The sequence below is a fragment of the Elephas maximus genome, chromosome 4, assembly GCF_024166365.1.
Source record: "Elephas maximus indicus isolate mEleMax1 chromosome 4, mEleMax1 primary haplotype, whole genome shotgun sequence".
Lineage (NCBI taxonomy): Eukaryota > Metazoa > Chordata > Mammalia > Proboscidea > Elephantidae > Elephas > Elephas maximus.
The window spans coordinates 39926054-39947736 of NC_064822.1; the positions used below are offsets into that span (position 1 = coordinate 39926054).

At 39.7% G+C, this 21683-nt stretch overlaps 1 protein-coding gene and 1 long non-coding RNA gene across 2 annotated transcripts in view; one reads left to right on the plus strand and one right to left on the minus strand.

Annotated features, from left to right (window-relative positions):
• The window catches only part of CUBN (cubilin), a 341241-nt gene that overhangs the window by 188618 nt on the left and 130940 nt on the right, over nt 1-21683 (plus strand). The window contains exon 32 of the mRNA XM_049881914.1: nt 21158-21317. Coding sequence (XP_049737871.1) covers nt 21158-21317 — 160 coding nt within the window. The remainder of the gene's footprint in view (nt 1-21157; nt 21318-21683) is intronic.
• LOC126074952 (uncharacterized) lies at nt 907-21488 on the minus strand. The gene is made up of 4 exons (XR_007517072.1): nt 21191-21488; nt 15624-15748; nt 11466-11610; nt 907-2602 (listed from the first exon to the last, which is right to left on the minus strand). It is a non-coding gene; the product is annotated as an uncharacterized LOC126074952 (long non-coding RNA).

Sequence of the window (21683 nt, forward strand, 5' to 3'; positions counted from 1 at the left end):
AGGGAGGCAGCATGGAACACCAGAAGGAACAACGGCCTCAGGAGCCAGGGTCGTTGTTTCCCATCTTTGGTCCTGGGCCTGAAGTTTTTCAGTAAAACAGAACCTACATACGTATTTTTCTCATAAAAGAACACTTAGTACTTAATGGAAAAAATATTTTACAAAAAGATAAAGAAATGTGAAATAAGGACTGTGCAGGTAAACTTGAGGCAGACCTGTGGCTGTCCTACCCATAAATTGAGATAGAAATCTGCTATGTGTGGTTGCCAAGTGGACCCAATTATGGAGCTGGGAGGTCTTCAGAAGTTTGAAACTAGGCAAGGCAATGCCCTGGCAAGGTTGAAGCTTGGCTCCAAGTTATAATTTGTTGTCAAGGCATTCATGAAGGCAGGCATTGAGGCACTAGCCTTATATCTTCATAGCCAGATGGACACTGGATGTGATATTTACCATAAAGTCTAATATCTGACACAATATTTCTGCAGTTTAAGTTCATACAAAGCCAATCATTCATTCTGGAGACATTAAAATTAATTTCTTGGTCCTGCTGCTTAGACAGAGCTATTAGCAAAGAGAAAAATATTCATCTGCCAATGATGCTGTCAGATAATGTTTGGTTCAGGAGATTTTTAATACAGCTCAAGTGTACTATTCAATAGCAATGTGAATTGTGCTTGGATAGGACAAACTATAATGCCTTTTTTTTTTTGGTGAAAATATGAACAGCAAAACAAACACAAATCCAACAACTTCTACTTGTCATGCTTTAAAAAAAAACAAAACAAAACAAAAAACTTCTGTAACAGTTTGGATTGTGAGACATGGAAATATTAATTTTAAGTGACTTGATTAACAATCATAGACACATGGATAATACAATGTTAAGATTGCAAGAGGAGAGATTAGAGATCATTTGAGCTCACCTATTGATTTTAAAAATAAGAACATTGAGGCTCAGAGGAGTCAGAGTCAAAGTCTGGTAGAGATTAAAAGCAGGACCAGCACTGTAACTCAAGACTTCTACTTTCTAAAGTAAGACCAAGTATTTTAGTGGCAAAATCTGAAATGGCAGTGTACACACAGAGAGCCGAATCATAGACTGAAAAGCAACCTGAAGGTAGAGGGAGAAAATAAAGTTAGGGTTACTTTGGAACCATTTTGAATTCTCTGTCAGATGAACCCAGACTTCATTTATGAATGTAAGGAAAAGTATTCAGATTTCAAATATGAAGTGTTCTTGCTTAGAAGTCAGGAGATCTGGGCTCCACTATTCCATTCAGTCTTGGTGCCAACTCTGTGCCTACTACTGTGCTAGGCACCAGTTCTGGACCTGGTACTACCATTTACTCGCTGGGGATCTTAGTTGGCTCATTTATAAAACTGGGTTCCTAGGGAACAAAAGCAGAAAGAGGAAAACTAGGAAAGAGAGATTTAGCTAGGAGTTGTGTTTGTGGGTAGGAAGATGAGAACAAGGTGAAAACGGAAGAAACAGACACTAAGAGCCAGGTGATGTCAGTAGTGGCTTCCTCCTGGAGGTCACATTCAGAATCACACAGCCACTGAGGTTCTGTTCATGCTCTGGGTACAAGTACACCAGGCTCGGGATAGGAGACTATCTCCACACTCCAACTGCTATACAAAAGAGAGCTCTTCTTGCAGTGGCCCTAGTCGCCACTGGGCCACATTGTAGGCAGGGTGAACCCACAGGTAACCCTGAGCAATTACTCATGAAACCAAAGACAAAACTCAGCAAGGAGAGGAAACCAAGGGAAATTGAAAGATGGAATAGTTATACACAGCCTCTCTCCCCTTTCATGTGATCCACAGCAGTAGTCTTTGTACCCCAAAGGCACCAACCTGTTTGATGGATGGATTACTAATAGACGGAGAACTGAATAAACGAATTATTGTTGTTTCTACTGCTGCAGTGACCAGTGTTGCAGTGGAAAATTGTCGGCAACACATTTGGGAATGTGTTGTGCTGAGTTCACTTGCTAGAACTGTGGTTGATATATGATCTCACTCTTTTAAGCCACATGAGAACTTAGATAATATCACAGAAGTTCGTTTTCTAGAATTTCGTGCTGCTATAATGAAAAAATAGAGAAACTGATTTTTTTTTTTTTTTTTACTTTCTTGAAATGGTGTTGGCATCACAGTGAGCTAATCAGGAAGCCAACTTGCACACAGACTTCAACTAATTTGGTAATATGCTTGCGCTTTCTGCCCAGTCACTGTTAAGCCTCCGGTGTAATTAACCTCAGACTCCCTGAACAACACATTGTGTTTCTTGCAATGAGACCCACCGGCTGGGGATGACTCTGTATGGTCAGCACAAAAATGGCTCTATTATGTTTCTTTTCACGAAGACTGAGTATTAAGGTGACCTCTGACTGACAGTTTAATTGCTTAATTAGAGTCTCTTTTCTGAGCCTTAAATCCACGTAGCTCTGCAAGCTCTTATTGATCTCCGAGAAATGCTGGATGTAGCTCTGTGTGAGAGCGGGGAGAAAGAAGTCAGTTCAGCCGCAAAAACTGGCCCCTGAGACTCCCGGCCTCTGATTTCAGCATCCTCTTTGCTCAGCACAATGGAATGTCCGCCCTGTGAGAAATCAGTAAGAAACAGATAAAAGTAAGCAGACCACAGTCCAGATCCAGCCTTTCATTTGGGGGAAATATACACTAGGGCTAACAGAGCCTAGTACAAAGAAAATAACAAATGATAAGTAACCGTTTTCTTCCTGAAGCTTTTTGTGCCGATCTAGGAAATCTGAAGAAAACCAGATTTTCCCAAAGCCCTCAAAGCTGCAGTATCTGCTTTTGTTCATGTTATTTCACAGTAAGGCACAGGGTGGAACGGGGTGGATAAGTAGGGCCACCTCCAGACTTTATTTTATTCTTTTAAGACAAAACCCATGGTGTGTTTCCTTTTAAAACACTGATTATTTCCAAAACAGAGCAAAGAAGAAACAGGAATAATAGAACTATTTGCTTCAAAGAGACAACGGAAACAATTCTTCTTTAAACATTTATACTTCTTAACAAATAAATCCATGACGAAAATCAGTCTCCGCCTGTCTCTTCCTCTCTCGCCCTCTTTCCCTTTCCCCCTCTTTCTTACTTTCACTCCCTCTCTCTCTGTCCCTCCCTTCTCCCCCTCACCCCTTCTTTCTCTTCTCCCTCTTTGCCCCCCTCCTTCTCATCTTTTCCCCCAACCCCACTCCTTCACTCCTCACCACAGAAAATTTAGTTTCCATTTGATACTTAAGGTCTCCTTAAAGTGTTCATTTCTTGGCTTGCCTTTTGATAATCAGCCTAGCCATTCAGCATTCCAGTGCCAATACTTTGCACCTCAAAGCAAAGAATGATTGAATCAAGGCCGCAGCTTTCAATCTGTGGACACAGGTTTTGTTTTGTTTAAATTTCAGCTCAGCATCTCCTTAAGTGCTTGTTTATTGTGAAAATAAGTGAGCTTCTTGGGTTTCAACATTTCCAGTTATCTTTGAGTCACTGCATGCAACAACTGCAAACTATTAGAGATACTCCCATAAAATTTGAAGACTGAGTGGGATAATGTAGAACAAAAGAATACGAGTGACAAAGCCTTGACATCAGATGTGTGGTTGTGAATTTTACTTGGGTTTTAATTTTAGAGGAGTGTGGCTGGAAAATATAACAGACTGAGGAAACTGATGCTTCCTCTCGCCCCACCTCCAAGAAAAGCTGCTATAGTGAGTAATATTTTCATTTCCTTCCTTCTTTATATTTATTGCTTTAACAGCTTGGATAATTTCCTGAGGGAATCCCCTCCCTATCAGTTAATATTTCCTCTATCTTGGAGCAGTTTGCATTCAAAAATGGGAATTCCATTAGCAGCTACACCACCACATATAATTCATGAACAAGATTTCATGGGCTCTCCGTCTTCAAAACTGACTTTATACCATCATGTGAATTATCACTTCTGTGTCATCTTCCACTAAATATCTTACCTCTTTACCACATTTTTCACCCTGATAAGTTTTAAGGCAATCCAAAGCAGGAGACGTGTGTTCTCAGATAGAGTTAGAACTGGATAAAGTGAAAGGACCAGGCTGAAGGGCAAATCAGGCCAGGGGCAAGGTGAAAAGCCATGCTAGACCAGAGATTGGGCTGCAAAGGGCCAGAAAAGGGTGAGAAGTGGATGTGTCTCTGAACTCAGGAATAGAACCAAGTTTAGGCATCAAGGATGTTTATTGGTCCTATCACTGTGGTCGTTGGAACACCTTCTGCTCAGTTAGCCATGCGGAGAATCCTAGGCATGTTCAGTGGAATGGAATGCGTGACAGATGCCAGCCAGTCTGAAATCCATGGAACCCAATATAAGACTTGCCAAAATGCCACTAACAATACTCTATTGTAGGTCTAGATAAGTATGGGAGGCTCCCATTCTATTTCCAGAACTACTGTGATTATCTTTTTAGGAGACCATGGACATCTCCACTTGGTAGAATCTTGGTCTCTCAATATTCTGATTGAATGAATAAAACTTTATTTTGCCTTTTCTCTGGATTAGATGAGAAATGACCAGAATGTCAGAGAGATGAGGTTTGTATACTAACTCTGCACTAGTAGGTGTGTGACGGAGGACAACTTACTTATGTTTTCTGAGCCTCAGTTTTCCCAACCACAGAATGGAGTTGTCAGAATGATTACATTAAAAATGTATTTAAACACTTATCACAGGGTCTGACACAGATAACTGTTCACTGCTAACACTTATCTATTACCACTAATTTATCTATTACCACTGTAACTGCTTCTATCACCATTAATGCAACGTTAAAGGTCTTAAGTTATCTATTTAAAAATTTCAGACCTTAGGTGCACAGAATTGAATCTATACTTCTCAGTTAATTATTATTATCGTTAATTCATGAATAAAAACATGAATAGCCCCATTTTGTTTTGAAATATTTTTAAAAACTCTTAAAATACATATTATAAATACTTTATGCATTCTTCAGTGAATTTTATCACTTAATAAATGCATTGTTTTCATACCTCCCAGAAGATTCATAAATGAGTTATGAAGGAAAAAATTATGGCAGATGAAAATAATAGCATATTCATATATGTTCATAATTTCTTGGCACAAAAACTCCCCTCTGAAGCAAAGGTGCACTATTTCTATACTTTGAGGGTAGTAAAAGAGGCTCTGGGTTTTGCTTTTGAATTAAAATAGCTTCTTCTTACTCCAGTTTATAATAATCTTAGCCCACACATTGCGTTATTTTGTTTTTCTTCCTAAGGTGAAGCTTAGTAAAACGAAAAGAGAGGAGATGCAGTGGAAATATTCCTCACCTTCCACCCCCACCCCCCAGCAGTCTAAGGAACATATTCCAATTTCTAGAAATGAAAATACAAATATTACTGAGGAAGCTAAAATCTGTTTTTCCCCTCAATCATGTGCTTTGGGCTGTTTAAATGACGACTGATATTTCAGTAAGGTGGTCATGAGTCATGTAATCATGCCCGGGCCTTGACGGTACATGAGAAGAGGGCTGCGGGCTGAAGTGCTGTTCACTGTGTCAGTATCAGTCCATTGTTTTTTAGTTTTTCAACGAAGCATCAGTGATTGCTTATCTTCAGTGCAGTGTTAAAATGTATTGGGGACACTCAGTTTTTCTCTTGTACTTGATTTTAAGTTTTAGAAAGAGCACCCTGCACATAGTTGTTGGGAGTTGTTTGGCAGATGTTTGGGGACTGAATTGAAGGGGACACAAATTTAAGGCAGGAAAAATTTAAGGCTGCTGTAGTGATCTATAGTCCCTGGGCGGTGCAAATGGTTAACACACTCAACTGTTAACTGAAAGGTTGAAGGTTCAAATCTACCCAGAGGTACCTTGGAACAAAGGCCTGGCGATCTATTTCCAAAAAATCAGCCACCAAAAACCCTATGGGAGAGTAATTGGGGGTATGTGGCAAGGTGTGTATAAGTTGTTATGTGAGAGACTGACTTGATGTGTAAACTTTCCCTTAAAGCACAATAAAAATTATAAAAAAGAAAACCCTATGGAGCGCAGTCCTACTCTGACGTACATGGGGTCGCCATGAGTAGGCATCAACTTTATGGCAACTGGTTTTACTTGTAGTGATCTAGGCAAGACTAGACGAAGTCCCACACCAAGACACCAAGATGAGGCCCTAGGGGTGAAGTAGAAGGGAAGAATCCAAGTGATACATAGGAGGGAGAATTCACAGAATGGATCGATCCATTGGATTTAGGGGATAAGGGAAAGATCTAAAATGGGTTGGGCAATTGGTTACATGCTTTTGGCATTTACGGAGGTGTGATGTAGGAGGAGGAGGATTTAGGGGGTAGGGGAGGGAGATGATGGATTCCATTTTAGATTTGACTTTCAAGGTTTATGGGATGTACAAGAGATAATGCCTGGTATGCAGTTGGATATATGAGACTGGAGCTTAGGAGAGAGGTCTGGGGTACTGTTATGGATATTGGTTAACTAACAAATGTCTTGGAGATCTTAAAACAGAAGCCATATCCAATTAACTTGATACATTCCTTTCAGGCAGCCAGAGGCTAGATTAAATGGCATTAATCGTAGTATAGATACTGCAGCCTTGCTGTTATACGAATAGCCTACTTTCATGTCTCTTATGTGATCATTTACATGTCTGAATAGCTAAACACTTAAAAATATTTAATATACATTAAAAATTTTTACGCAGTCCTCATATTAAATTTGTAAAATACAAAAAGGAGAAGGAAGAAGTTAATGCCATCCATATTATAATATAGAGATAAACTATAAAACTGGTTTATTTCCTATACAAATACACATACATACACACCCAAAACACACATAAACTTACATAGTTAAGATAATAATGTGCCTAATTTTGTATCCTGCTTTTTTCACTTGACAGAATTTGGATGTATTTCTTCTTTAAAATAGTTTTTTTTGGACAATATTTGAACATACTGTAATTTAGCTAACTACTAACTTATATTTGATTATTTAGATTATTGTTTTCTTCTTATTATAATCATGCTATAAAGGGCATCATTATATGTGAATCTTAGTCTATATTTCCTATCATTTCCTTTATATAGATTCTCTTTTCTTTATTGAAAACTCTATTACAAAGTTTTAAGTATATAGAAAAATATAGGCTATATAATGCATTAAAATATACACTGATAAAAACATCTCAGTATCTACACTTGTCAAATAATAGTTTGCCATATTTGCCTCAAGTTTTCCCCCTCAAAATAAATGAACTGTTAAAGAAACGTTTTAGTCCCATGTGTACATTTCGCTGATATTTTTCTCCATCTTCTCTCCCCAGAGGAGACCACTGAGAATTTGGGTTTATGATTCTTATGACTGATTTTACAATCTTTGTTGTAATGAACATTTTTGTATATATTTCTGTATGCAACCATACAAGACTTTCTCTAGGGTAGACACCTAGAAGTGGAATTGCTGACTTTTAACTTTTCTACATGTTGCCAAATTCCATTAAGGAAAATGTAGATATGAAGATTCCTATAATGAAATAGGAGAAACTTACCTTTGTGTTAATAATTTATAATCTCCATACAGCTTTCACATATATTATCTGTTTTGATCTTTTCAATAACCTGATGAGTCAGGGAGGAGGAATTACCTACCCCATTTTTATGACGAAACGAACACCAAGAAGCTTCTGCAGTGTCTTGCAACAACAAATGCTCTGTGTGGCTCCAGGACTCAAACCTAGGTATTCTGACACCTAAGAGCAATGAGCTTTCCACTGGACCCTAGCTGGTCAGTTGGGAATCTTAAGATGGGCAGGGTATGTAGCCTGTCAGCACAGACTGTGCACCTGAAAGACCAACAATGTGGTCTGAGCTGAGCATGGATGTTGACATCCTTTTTAGCTCTACTTTCTTAATATAATACTGCGTTGTAGAGTGGAGAAGGTGTTATAGGGAAGGATTTTGACAAGAAACACATAGATTGGAAAAAAAAAATCTCTGTTCTTCCTGAACTAGATTGGATACTTTGTCACCCCAAATTCTGTCGGGTACATAAATGGATCTCATAGCTTCTTGAACAATTTGTCATCACCTTATTTTACAAAGAACTAAAGAAGAAACAAAGAAAGAAAACTAAGGCGTTCCTCATAATGATAACTAGCATTTAGTGAGTGTGTTTAGTGAGTGTTTTATCACATGCCGGAAGTCTCAGTGACATAGTGGTTAACTGCTCTGCTGCTAACCAATGTGGATTCGGCAATTTGAAATCTACCACGTGCTCCTTGGAAACTCTGTGGGGCAGTTCCACTCTGTGTTCTATAGGATCACTATGAGTTGGAATTGATTCGATGGCAACGGGTTTGGTTTTTGGTTCATCACATGCCAGGGACCACATATTACCTCAGTAACTCCTCATTCTGACCTTATGAGAAACTACTATTAAAAGGAAAATGAAGGGGTCTCACTGTCTTCATATACTTGCTTTGCACTCACAACTCAGTCCCTACTCAGTTGCAGCTTTTGTCTCCATCACTCCATGCAAACAACTCTGTCTTAGACCTCCACTGGTTTTCGAGGCCGTAAATTCAATGAATAAATTTTGGTCCTCTCAGTACAGTTTGACACAGTTATCTCTCCAGATAAGGAAAAGGTGACACAAGGAGACGAAATAACTTGTTCAAGGTGCCACAACTAATAAGCAGTAGAGTCAGAATTGGAACCCAAGGAGGCAGTCCAAAGTCCATACTCTTAAATATTGAGCTATATGTTGTCGTACATAAATTACATACATCCATGAAAATATTACTTCAAAAAGCTAAGCTTCATAAAATTTCCATCATTAGGGTGAAATGCTAGAATAGATAACACAATCTAATAGAAGTTTGGAATTGGCAGAGTTTTCCAGATGCTACTCTATTGTATCCAAGATTCTCTAGGAACAGTTCTGCCTCCAATTAGACTATGGGGGCCGTGGGCAGTGGAACAGTGGGCCAAGCCAGGATGACTGAGACGATCACCTGCAATAAGTCGCCACCCAGGCTAGCAGGCTGAGAGCTTCAGGTGTTAAGTTTTGTCACCAGACTAGGAGTTCTGAGGTAGACTTAAGTCCTGAAGAAACTGGGCAAACAAGCCAGGAACCCAGTTACTGAACCTGGGGTAAAGTTACAACTCAGTCATATCTGCAGGCCCCGTGATTCAAGACAGGCCTCCAGGAAGGGACTTGATGCTCCCAATTCTGGAGAATAGAGAGCTTCAAGGTCAGACGGTCAGGCAGATCCCTTCACTGAGCAACACAACAAAAAGTTCTTAGCTTCTCCAGGCTTCACACTCCTCCAGTGTAAATGGATTACATCATCTCTAAAGTTCTAATGAGTTCTTGATTCCATAAATTTGTTGAGAATACTTAAGATGCTAACAAACGGCTCCTATGTGCCTAATGTGGGCTACAAAATTTCTGTAATTGTCATTGTGATTTGTAAATACTAGTGTTTGCTTATCTAAAATAGCACAAAGTATTTCTTAAGTAAGATACATATTGTTCATTTATAAAAGTGTATAAAGACTTATGCTAACACTGTTATATATTTAGTTCACATGTAAATGGGGTCACCCTATTCTCTGTCATTCAAATAAAATAGCTAACTCCATCCCATGAATAGTAGAAAACCCATTAACCTCTCCTCCCCTAATATTTTCAGGAATGGTTGGAGTGGGGTGATGAGGACTAAGGGGAGGTGACTTGTGTTTTGCTAGTTACCCCTATTTCCATTTCTTGCCATTGCTAAAATTTCAAGCCCTCTGCAGCTTGCGTTTTGTGGCTGTTCCTTTTTTCACCATCTCTTGTTAAGGCTGTAAAAAATGGCTTGGGGGCAGTGTCTGACCTCTTGCAATGCCATAAGGGGGAAGGAGAACCAAGATCAGCAGCCCAAGGCTAAGTCCTGTGGGGGTGGGGGGGTCAGACATGCCTCCTCTCTCTGCCATCTTTACCAATTCTTTTTTTTTTTTTTTTTTTACTTTAGATGAATGTTTACAGAGCAAATTAGTTTCTCAGTAAACAATACACATATTGTTTTGTGACATTGGTTGCCAACCCCACAACATGTCAACAGTCTCCCCTTCTCGACCTTGGGTTCCCCATGACCAGCTTTTCTGTCCCCTCTTGCCTTCTCATTTTTGCCCCTGAACTGGTGTGCCCATTTAATCTCATTTTGTTTTATGGGCCTGTCTAATCTTTGGCTGAAGGGTGAACCTCAGGAATGACTTCAGTATTGAGTTATAAAGGTGTCCGGGGCCATACTCTTGGGGTTTCTCCAGTTCCTATCAGACCAGTAAGTCTGGTCTTTTGTGTGTGTGTGTGTGTATTAGAATTTTATTCTACATTTTTCTCCAGTTCTGTCCGGGACCCCCTATTGTGATTCCTGTCAGAGCAGTCGGTGGTGGTAGCTGGGTACCATCTAGTTGTGTTGGACTTGGTCTGGTGGAGGGTGTGGTATTTGTGGTCATCTTTACCAGTTCTGACACCAGTCATCCCTCACACAGCCATCTCTACTTCTCTATGGGGTTCGATAATTCATTGCAGTGGCCACACAGAGCTCACAGACCATAATCATGATTATGGGGTTTATTAGGGAAGTAATAGTTACAGTTCAGGCTCAGCAACACTCAGGATACAGTCCTTCTGTCAGGGCAGCCACTTTCCAGCCATGCTTGGAGGCATACCTCCCCCTGGCCCTAGGCCTCTGCCCAAAGGCACTCAGCTTTCTTTCTCTGTGGGCCAGGAGGACCACCGCAGCATCTTCTACTGCTGGTTCTCTGCTACTGGGTCTCTCCTGCCACTGCTTCTCACCATCTTTAGGGTTACAGCTCACTCTCTGTCTCCTGGTCCCAGGAGCCTCCCAGTGCAGGGATCCCAGGTTCAAGGGATGCATTCTCTGCTCCTGGCTATTCTTCCTTGGTGGTGGTGAGAGCTTCCTCTCTGCTCTGGAATTGTCTCTCTTTTAAGGCAAAACTGACCAATCCTCTTGATGTGCCACAATTACGCTATCACATAGTCCTGCCCAATCACCTGCGTGGGAGTTACAAGACCACAGCTAGAAAGGCCACGCACAAAAGTAATCACACCGCAAAGACCAACTTGGAATTTAGATTCCTTTTTTCAATCTCTCCAAAACACCATGAACTTGAGGCCCTTTGTGCAGTAATTTTGACTAAATGTTCAGTCACTGGCAGGTGATTACTGTAAAGAACAAGATAACAGTTTAGTTAAAATGCAATATTAGATACCCTTGTTTTTAAAATCCATTGTTCATTCCTGCTTCGCTTCCTCATTTCACACTCCTAGTGTTAGTTATTTATTGCTGAATAACAAATTACTCCAAAACTTAGTGACTTAAGGCAACGTTTATAGTATCTGTGGGACAGGAATCCAGCTACATCTTACCTGAGTCTCCCTAGATCACGCGTATGGCTGTTGGCAGGATTCAGTTCCTTAAGGCTCTTGGCCAGAGGCTTCCCTCAACTCCTTGTCAGATGAGCCTCTTCACAGAGCATCTCACCACATGGCAGCTTGTCCATCAGAGCAAGCACTAGAGAGCGTGAGACAGAATGCCAATGAGAGAGAGAGAGAACTAACAAAATGGAAGCCACCATCTTTTCTAACTTAAACATGGAAGTGATGTCCCATCATTTTTGTCATATTTTATTCATTAGGAGCAAGTCATTAGATCCAGCTCACATTCGAGGGGAAGGAGATTACACAGGGCATGAATATCTATCAAGAGTCAGGAACCATAGGAAGCCACATCAGAAGTCACCTACCACTCATCTCCAGTTGAGAAATTTTCACAGACCATGTCTCCCCTCATGCTCCTGCCTCATCCATTTTGCTGGACAACCCCCCTCCTTGAACATCTTTCTGCTTTTTGCTTCCATAGCTTCCTGATTCTCTACCTTCAAAAGTTTTATTCTTTCTTTATACAAGCCGTCAAGCTATCCCTCTGTCTCACTTTAATAGTAAAAAAACAGGCTAATAATTTCTATTGTGCACTTACTAGTTCCTAAGAAGTACTTTATATCTTTTAACTCATTTAATTCTCATGAACAATATGAGTCATATACTCATATCAATTCCATTTTCAGATGAGGAAGCTTAGGCATAGACAGGGGAGCAGCTTGTCCACAATAACATAAAATAACACCACTCTTATCATGATGATGGAAAGAGACGATGGAAAAGCTCAATATCATCAGTCAGAACAAGGCCAGGGGCCAACTGTGGAACAGACCATCAATTGCTCATATGCAAGTTCAAGCTGAAACTGAAGAAAATCAGAGCAAGTCCAGGAGAGCCAAAATATGACCTTGAGTATATCCCACCTAAATTTAGAGACCATCTGAAGAACAGATTTGACACATTGAACACTAGTGACTGAAGACTAGACGAGTTGTGGAATGACATCAAGGACATCATCCATGAAGAAAGCAAGAGGTCACTGAAAAGACAGGAAAGAAAGAAAAGACCAAGATGGATGTCAGAGGAGACTCTGAAACTTGCTCTTGAGTGTCGAGCAGCTAAAGCAAAAGGAAGAATTGATGAAATAAAAGAACTGAACAGAAGATTTCAAAGGGCGGCTCGAGAAGACAAAGTATTATAATGACATGTGCAAAGAGTTGGAGATGGAAAACCAAAGGGAAGAACACACTTGGCATTTCTCAAGCTGAAAGAACTGAAGAAAAAATTCAAGCCTGGAGTTGCAATAGTGAAGGATTCCATTGGGCAAATATTAAAACGGCGCAGGAAGCATCAAAAGAAGAGGGAAGGAATACACAGAGTCATTATACTAAAAAGAATTAGTCGATATTCAACCATTTCAAGAGGTGGCATATGATCAGGAACCTACGGTACTGAAGGAAGAAGTCCAAGCTGCTCTGAAGGCACTGGCGAAAAACAAGGCTCCAGGAATTCATGGAATATCAATTGAGATGTTTCAACAAACAGATGCAGCGCTGGAGGTGCTCACTCGTCTATGTCAAGAAATATGGAAGACAGCTTCCTGGCCAACTGACTGGAAGAGATCCATATTGAAGCCTATTCCCAAGAAAGGTGATCCAACTGAATGTGGAAATTATAGAACAATATCATTAATATCACACGCAAGGAAAATTTTGCTGAACATCATTCAGAAATGGCTGCAGCAGTATATCGACAGGGAACTGCCAGAAATTCAGGCTGGTTTCAGAAGAGGACGTGGAACCAGGGATACCACTGCTGATGTCAGATGGATCCTGGCTGAAGGCAGAGAATACCAGAAGGATGTTTAAATTTAAAAAAAAAAAAATTTTTTTTTATGTTTACCTATGTTTTATTGACTATGCAAAGGCATTCAACTGTGTGGATCATAACAAACTATGGATAATGCTGCGAAGAATGAGAATTCCAGAACACTTAATTGTGCTCATGATGAACCTTTACATAGATCAAGAGGCAGTTGTTCAGACAGAACAAGGGGATACTGATTGGTTTAAAGTCAGGAAAGGTGTGCTGCAGGGTTGTATTCTTTCACCATACCTATTTAATCTGTATGCTGAACAAATAATACGAGAAGCTGGACTATATGAAAAAGAACAGGGCATCAGGATTGGAGGAAGACTCATTAACAACCCGCATTATGCAGATGACACAACCTTGCTTGCTGAAAGTGAAGACGACTTGAAGCACTTACTAATGAAGATCAAAGATCACAGCCATCAGTATGGATTACACCTCAACATAAAGAAAACAAAAATCCTCACAAGTGGACCAATGAGCAACATCATGATAAACGGAGAAAAGATTGAAGTTGTCAAGGATTTCATTTGACTTGGATCCACAATCAACAGCCATGGAAGCAGCAGTCAAGAAATCAAAAGACGCATTGCATTGGGCAAGTCTGCTGCAAAGGACCTATTTAAAGTGTTGAAGAGCAAAGATGTCACCCTGAAGACTAAGGGGTGCCTGACCCAAGCCATGGTATTTTCAATCACATCATATGCATTTAAAAGCTGGACAATGAATAAGGAAGACCGAGGAAGAGTTGACGCCTTTGAATTGTGGTGTTGGCGAAGAATACTGAATATACCATGGACTGCCAAAAGAATGAACAAATCTGTCTTGGAAGAAGTGCCGCCAGAATGCTCCTGAGAGGCAACGATGGTAAGACTGCATCTTGCATACTTTGGACGTGTTGTCAGGAGGGATGAGTCCCTGGATAAGGACATCATGCTTGGCAGAGCACAGGGTCAGCGGAAAAAAGGAAGACCCTCAACGAGGTGAATTGACAGTGGCTGCAACAATGGGCTCAAGCGTAACAACTATTGTAAGGATGGCACAGGACCAGGCAGTGTTTTGTTCTGTTGTACACAGGGTCGCTATGAGTCGGAACCGACTCGACGGCACCTAACAACAGCAACATATCATAATCAGCTCTGAAAGCCTATTAAAACATTTTGTTAGATACTTTGTCCATTTGAAAGGAATTTTTCCACCTGCTTTTGAGTAATACATACACTTAAATAATACATATTTTTATCACTAAAAGTAGCCTCGGTGGCTCAATGGTTAAAGTGTTCAACTGCTAACGTGAAGGTCAGCTGTTGGAACCCACCAGCTGTTCCTCGGGAGAAAGATGTGGCAGTCTGCTCCCATAAAGGTTACAGCCTTGGAAGTCCTATGGGGCAATTCTATTCTTTTTTATAGGGTTGCTATGAATTGGAATTAACTCCATGGCAATGGGTTTGGTTTTTTTTTTTTCCTTGGGGTGGTGCGTATACCACTAGTTAAGTGATATGGAGCTGTCAAGTCGATTCCGACTCATAGTGACCCCATGGGGTTTCCAAGGCTGTAAATATTTACAGAAGCAGACTGCTACATCTTTCTCCCGCAGAGCCACTGGTGGTTTCGAACTGCTGACCTTTCGGTTAGCAGTTGATTGCTTTAACCAATGAGGCCCCAGGGCTCCACTTGTGGCCTTGTGTACACAGAACATAACAGTGCCCGGTCCTGCACTATCCTCACAATCACTGCTATGTTTGAGTCTATTGTTGCAGCCACTGTGTCAATCCATCTCATTGAGAGCCTTCCTTTTTTTTGCTGACCCTTTACTTGACCAAGCATGATGTCCTTCTCCGGGGACTGGTTCCTCCAGATAACATGTCCAAAGTATGTAAGATGAAGTCTTGCCATCGACTTCTTTATTTTCTCAAATTACTAGTTCTTAGGACTCTCTGACCACAGGCCTCTAGAACTACAATTATCATCGTGCTAGTCTCTAACTTGGATGGCTTTCCTTCTCATGTTACTTTATGTTGGAGCTGACATATGTCAATCTTTAAACTCATTGACATTTACCCAAATTTCCTCAAAATATTGAGACATTGAGTATTAAAATTCATAAATTTCTGGCTTAGTGTTCACTTCTGGCTAGGGCTTAGAGAATCTTCTTGTGTATCACCCTTAGGGTGTGGAGGACCCAGAGAGCATTGTAATACATAATGTGTTCAGAACACTGTTGCCCTTGGGGATGAGTCTGATGTTCCCTGCCCACCTTGCACCTTCTCTTACCCTGCTGGTGAGAAGATGGGGTATCAACCGTGAGAAGGCATCTGGGAGCTGTGCATTTGCCAGTGGTCCAGCACTGTCAGTGGCAGCCTCCTCCATTCTTCCTCTGGGCCCAGAATGTAGGAAGCCTGTCCAGAAAGAGTCCCAGTTGAGCTCCTTCCCACTTCGAAAGGCCTGTTTTCCACTCTTGTGTTTATTATGTACAGAGGACAGATTTTTCTTAACCCTGGGCTTTCTTCAACCCTAGGCCTCTGTTCTTGGAGGCCAAATATTGTCATATTGAGTGGGAAGGGAAAAAAATCAAAAAAACAAATTTCACCTTTCTATGACACCAAATGTGTAAATCAATTCAAAATCAATTCATTAGCAATTCTATTCCCCTCTGTTCTGATACCAGTACTTCTTTCCCTGACCCAAACCACCTGGAGCTAGGTAGACCTCACAGATAGAAGGGCACAGTCCTCCAGACTGCCAAGTCTACCCAAGACCCCAGATACCAGCCATAAGCTTAGGCATCCCCAGGACACCCTCGTTTCTGACCTGTTGATTTCAAGTTCCCACTAGCCCTAAAGGGATCCCAGCCATAAAATCAGGAATTCCCAGGGCCCCAGGTCTGCTGATATCATGTAGTGGTCATCCTAGCCTGGGCAGCCCCACCTGAGTCACCTTATTAGCGTAAACCTTCAGGTGAGACCTGGAGGTCACTTAGGTCACTAGGGAAATTCCAAGGGTTGAGAGGTTTATCTCTCCAGAACCAAAGACAAATTCTTTGGGTAAAGTTAATTTTCAACCCCACACGTGTACATTATTCATTTGTACTCCAGACCTTGATTGTCTGTTATGTGCCAGGTTCTATAACTTTTAAGTCTCCTATTTTTATATGATAAAGTTCATGAGTATTTTGAATGTGTGTGCTGGTATTTGGAAATTTTAGAAAACTATGGATACCTTTTAAGATGACTTATTGATTTTATTGATTTTCCTGTAGAAATTAGGTTGCCTCTTAGTTTTGCCTCCATTTTTAGAGCTCCTGTAGTTGGAACTTCCAGGGATGGTGCCCATGTTTTCACAAATTTATTTTATTAGTGTCATCTAGAAATTAGTTGAGATGTACAATTTTTCTTTTTGTGTATTGCTATTTTCTTTAAATAACAGATCAGAAAATCAATTTCCAGGCCTAGAAAACTCTTGCTAATAGACTTAAGTAAGAATTATATATCTATAAGTTATATTAATGTACGTGTCTATCAATAGTAATGTAATTTGCTATCTCTGCCTTAGGAACTAAATGAAAGTAAGAGAAAATGACTATTGATAATTCTTATAACTTCAGAATTTTAAATAAATGGGGGTAAAGTTTCTAATATTTTCTTCCTTGCAGTGTTTTGCTTACAGTTAAACCTATATGGTAATAAATTAAAAAAAATTTTTAATGTGAGAATATTGATTTGATACCACAAATGCTAAGAATACTCTCAAAGACTTGCTTTTCAGCCTACTTTAAAAAAAATTTTTTAGTTATTGTAAAAATATAGATAACACATTTGTCATTTCAACATTTTTCAGTATACAATTCAGTGAGAGCAGTTACATCAATCACGTTATACAACTATCACCAATATACTTTGCCAAACTCTCCATCCCCATAAAAAAAACTCAATGCTTCCTAAACAATTCCCCCTACTTCCCCTCTCTCCCACCCCCATAACCACTCTTAAACTCTGATCTGCATGTATTTGCCTATTCTAAGACCTCATGTTAATGAGATCACACAATATTTGTCCTTTTGTGATTGATTTATTTCACGCAGCATAATGTTTTCATGGTTCATTCAGGTTGTGGCATGAATCAAGACTTCTTTTCTCTTTATGGTGGAGTAATATTCCATTTTTTTTTTTTATGTATAGACCATCTTTTATTTATCGTTCATCTGTTGATGGACATTTTCGGTTGTTTCCCCGTTTTGGCCATTGTGAATAGCCAAAACTATGCAATGAATATTGGCGTACATGTGTCTGTTTGAGTCACTGTTTTCAAGTCTCTTCACAACCTTTTTTTTTTTTTAACTGCCTCCTCAGTAGCCTGAAGTTTTTTGCTTTCATAAAATGACAACTAGGCTCATATATCTTAATAATGCTCTTGAGAATTTATTAAGTTATGAGCATTAAAGAGAAGTAACATGCAATAATAGAGAATATGAAGAGAGAAGAAGAAAGTTCCTGACTTAATTTTCACTAGCTGTGTGATTCTGGATAAGTCACTATTTCACAGAGCTCAAGACAATAGTTTATTTGCTAAGCCTCACTTTCTTCATTTTAAAAAAAAAATGGCATGCTGTTGAAGACTAGGTTAGGACATTTTTGATGATGCTTGTAAAACTGTAACATGCTAATCAAATTTGTAGTATCACTGGTATATAATTTTGACTCAGTGATATTTGGAAGCCTTCCACTTTGGATCCATCCCTTGTGAAACAGCGCCCCAGCTAGATGAAGTTCAGCAGCCAAAACCCACTGCCATCGAGTCAATTCTGACTCGTAGTGACCCTATAGGACAAAGTAGAACTGCCCCATAGAGTTTCCAAGGAGCACCTGGTGGATTTGAACTGCTGACCTCTTGGTTAGCAGCCATAGCACTTAACCACTACGTCACCAGCGTTTCCAAGTTCAGCAGAGCTCCTGAAATTCTAGGCTCTAAGAGAAGGCCTAGGAAACCTGTAGGCCCTATGCCCTCCACTCCTTGAGATTTGCCTGTTTCCAAGGATCCCCAGGGAAAAGCCTCCTTCAGGTGGCTTTCTAAAGTATCTAGCCTTAACTTTCTAGCTTACCTTTTTTGCCTTGTTTTTCCCTTTTTCCACGAGAGGATTGCAACACCTCAGAGAGAAAAAGATGACTTAGAGAAAATTGATATCTACTTACTCATTGGACCTCTGAATTTGCAGGCAGTGGTGCACTGGAGCCCTGGTGGCACAGTGGTTAAGAGCTTGGCTGCTAACCAAAAAGGTCACCCGTTTGAATCCACCTGCTGCTTCTTGGAAACCTATGGGGCAGTTCTACACTGTCCTATAGGGTTACTATGAGTCGCAATTGACTCGATGGCAACGGGTTTGGTTTTTGTTTTTGGTTTCTTTTTTTTTTGGCTTGGAACATGCTTGCCTTTGTGAGTCCATGGTCTTGTAAAAAAATCTTCTAAAAGTGTTTTTGTTTTTTGAGAAGAGTCTATAAACTGTTCATGGAATCCATGTTTCACTAGATCTTAAGAAATACTGTTTTAAATAAATAAACAGACAAATGAATTAATCACCTTGAGAGAAGTAAGTAGTCTTGTGCCTTGACCAAAAATTAATTGATATATTCTCCAGACCCTATAACTCCAGGTGCTCTAAGAAGCTATTCTTTATTTTTTTATAATAAAGCTAAAATGGTATTATTATAACAGTATTGAAATGCTGGATACCTATAACCTTAAAACCAAAACCAAATCTGTTGCTGTCGAGTTGATTCCGACTCATAGCGACCCTATAGGACAGAGTAGAATTGCCCCACAGAGTTTCCAAGGAGCTCCTGGTGGATTTGAACTGCCAATCTTTTGGTTAGCAGCCGTAGTTCTTAATCACTACACCACCAGGGTTTCCACTATAACCTTAAAAAAAAAAACCTTAGGAGAGTATAAAACTAAGTATAAAGAAATGAAGACTTGAGTGATACCAGCAGTAATAATATTTCAGAGTAGATTGCAGTGTAAATTTAGTCAGAGGTTTTGTAATGATGGTTTTTGTGCTGTTTTGACCAGTACTTAAGGTTTTCAAAGTGCTCAAAGGAAGCAGTCATACTAGATTGGAAACTATATTTTGAATCTTTTAAAGAAATGTGACTTTGTTTTTAATGTTTAAATGTTGAATAAAAATCTGTTTAAAGTTTTGTGTATTAAATACATAGGTTTGAAAAACTGAGCATTGACTAAAAGGAAAAAGAAGAGGAGAAGGTGAAAAAAGAAAGAAATACTGTTCAGGAACAATTTATTTTAAATTAATCATTGTAAAAGCCTCATTCCCCTCATTCAAACCAAATCAAATCTGTTGCCGTAGAGTTAATTCCGACTCATGGCGATCCTATAGGACAGAGTAGAACTGCCCCATAGGGTTTCCAAGGAGTGGCTGATGGATTCGAACTGCCAAGCTTTTGGTTAGCAGCTGAACTCTTAACCACTTTGCCATCAGGGGTTCCTCAGTAGTTGGTTATAAACTGACGTTTGATTTATGTGCTTGTATAAATGAAACTGAGAGTGGCTTCGCAATCGTACTTAACATGCTAAAGAAAATGCTGATTATAGTCATCACTAAATATTTAAAGTCATTCTAGAGGAACATCCTTTCACAAAATCCCTGAACTTGCTATTTTTTCCCAAGAATTTCTTACGAAATATAAATGGAAATTTCTTTTCAATGAGACAGCCATAATTTAACTTAATACTTTTAATCTGACTCTGGTGGTTGTTGGGTTGATATATCTATCCTGGCCAGTTGATATCTTGCATTAAGCAAAATGAAAGGGTTTAAAATCAAGCCATCTCATTCAACATGGCCCATTCCCTTACAGGAATTGTATGACTTGGCCACATCACTTGGCTCTCTGTACATCAGTTATCTTCCTTTTACAAATAAAGAGTATATTGAAAGAACAAAATGGGACGATAATCTGTGAAGGACTGAACCCAGGTCCTGGTACATAGGAAGCACTTGATGGATGGTAGCTATTACTGTTATTATCGTCAAAAAAAAAAGGGAAATCGTTTTTCTTTGGTTTACACACGAAAGCCTTCAAAAATTTATACCAGATACACACAATTCTAATGAAATGAGCAAGCTCCAATTTCACAAGCCAGCACAGTGATTTAGGGCAGATGTGATGTGAACTCTATGTTGTTCACACATATGGAGTGCCAGCTAAGTCCCAGCATAGCACTGCATAGACACAGAGCCCAGTGTATTTTTTAAAAAGATAATTTTCTAAATCAGGCATATTACCACTCATATCATTTGAAAGAATTATGCCATTTCTCTTCTTTCTTGACCATGACCCCTTGAAGAGGAAAAATTCCAGAAAATACTGGGTTTCTGAAAAATGAATGGTTCCACATCATTATTTCTCCTCTATTTACTCATATATTCCTTTTGCATTATGTATTTTCAGCACGTGCTGAAGGTATGGCCTGTGATGTATTTCACTGGGGTCAGGGGAGGAAGCAGGGCTGTAAAAGGGACAGCATTTACAAAGATACTCAGAGGTCTGATAGTGGCAAAGGCAAAGTAACTCCCACTGAAAACCACGTTACTGCCCTTAGAAATGGCCAAAGAGTCAGTGGCTCCCATGGAACTGTGTGGCAAAACAATAAAATAAAGCCAATTTTACTAGATCCAGCAAATGTGTTATTTTCCACTAGCTCACCAAATATGGCAGACAGTCCATGGAAAGGGGTCTTATAGATGTAAACCTGAAGTTCTATGCCACCATTTTACCTGTTGTCTTTCTTTGTAGGCATATGATGGCTTAAACACTGCAACTACCCACCTTGCCAGTGTGTGTGGAAGACAGCAGCTGACTAATCCCATCACCTCTTCAGGAAATGCTCTCTTTGTGAGATTTCAGTCTGGAGCATCCAGTCAGAGCAGGGGATTCCGAGCTCGCTTCAGCCAAGGCAAGTGCCACGTGGGTCTCCCTGAGGCACAAGCCAATTGTTCTTAGTGCCCCTCTTGATGCTCTAATAAAATGAAACTGGTCCTCAGAAATTGGTGACAGCTTTGTACTTACCATAAAAAAAATTTACACATAACAAGAAAACTATGACTTGAAATTATTCCAATTTTAACTTTTGGTTTTGTCTAATTTAGACGGTATTTATTACCTTCCTTTGGATAGGTGTGTATCTCAAGCAAGTTTTCAGAATGATTCTGAAAAATACCTTTAATACTAGAGATAGTACAAAAATTTTTTTTTTCCTGATTTCATTTATCTAACCTTTACCCAAGGTTTTACACTAGAAGGAAATATACCAATATAAAGT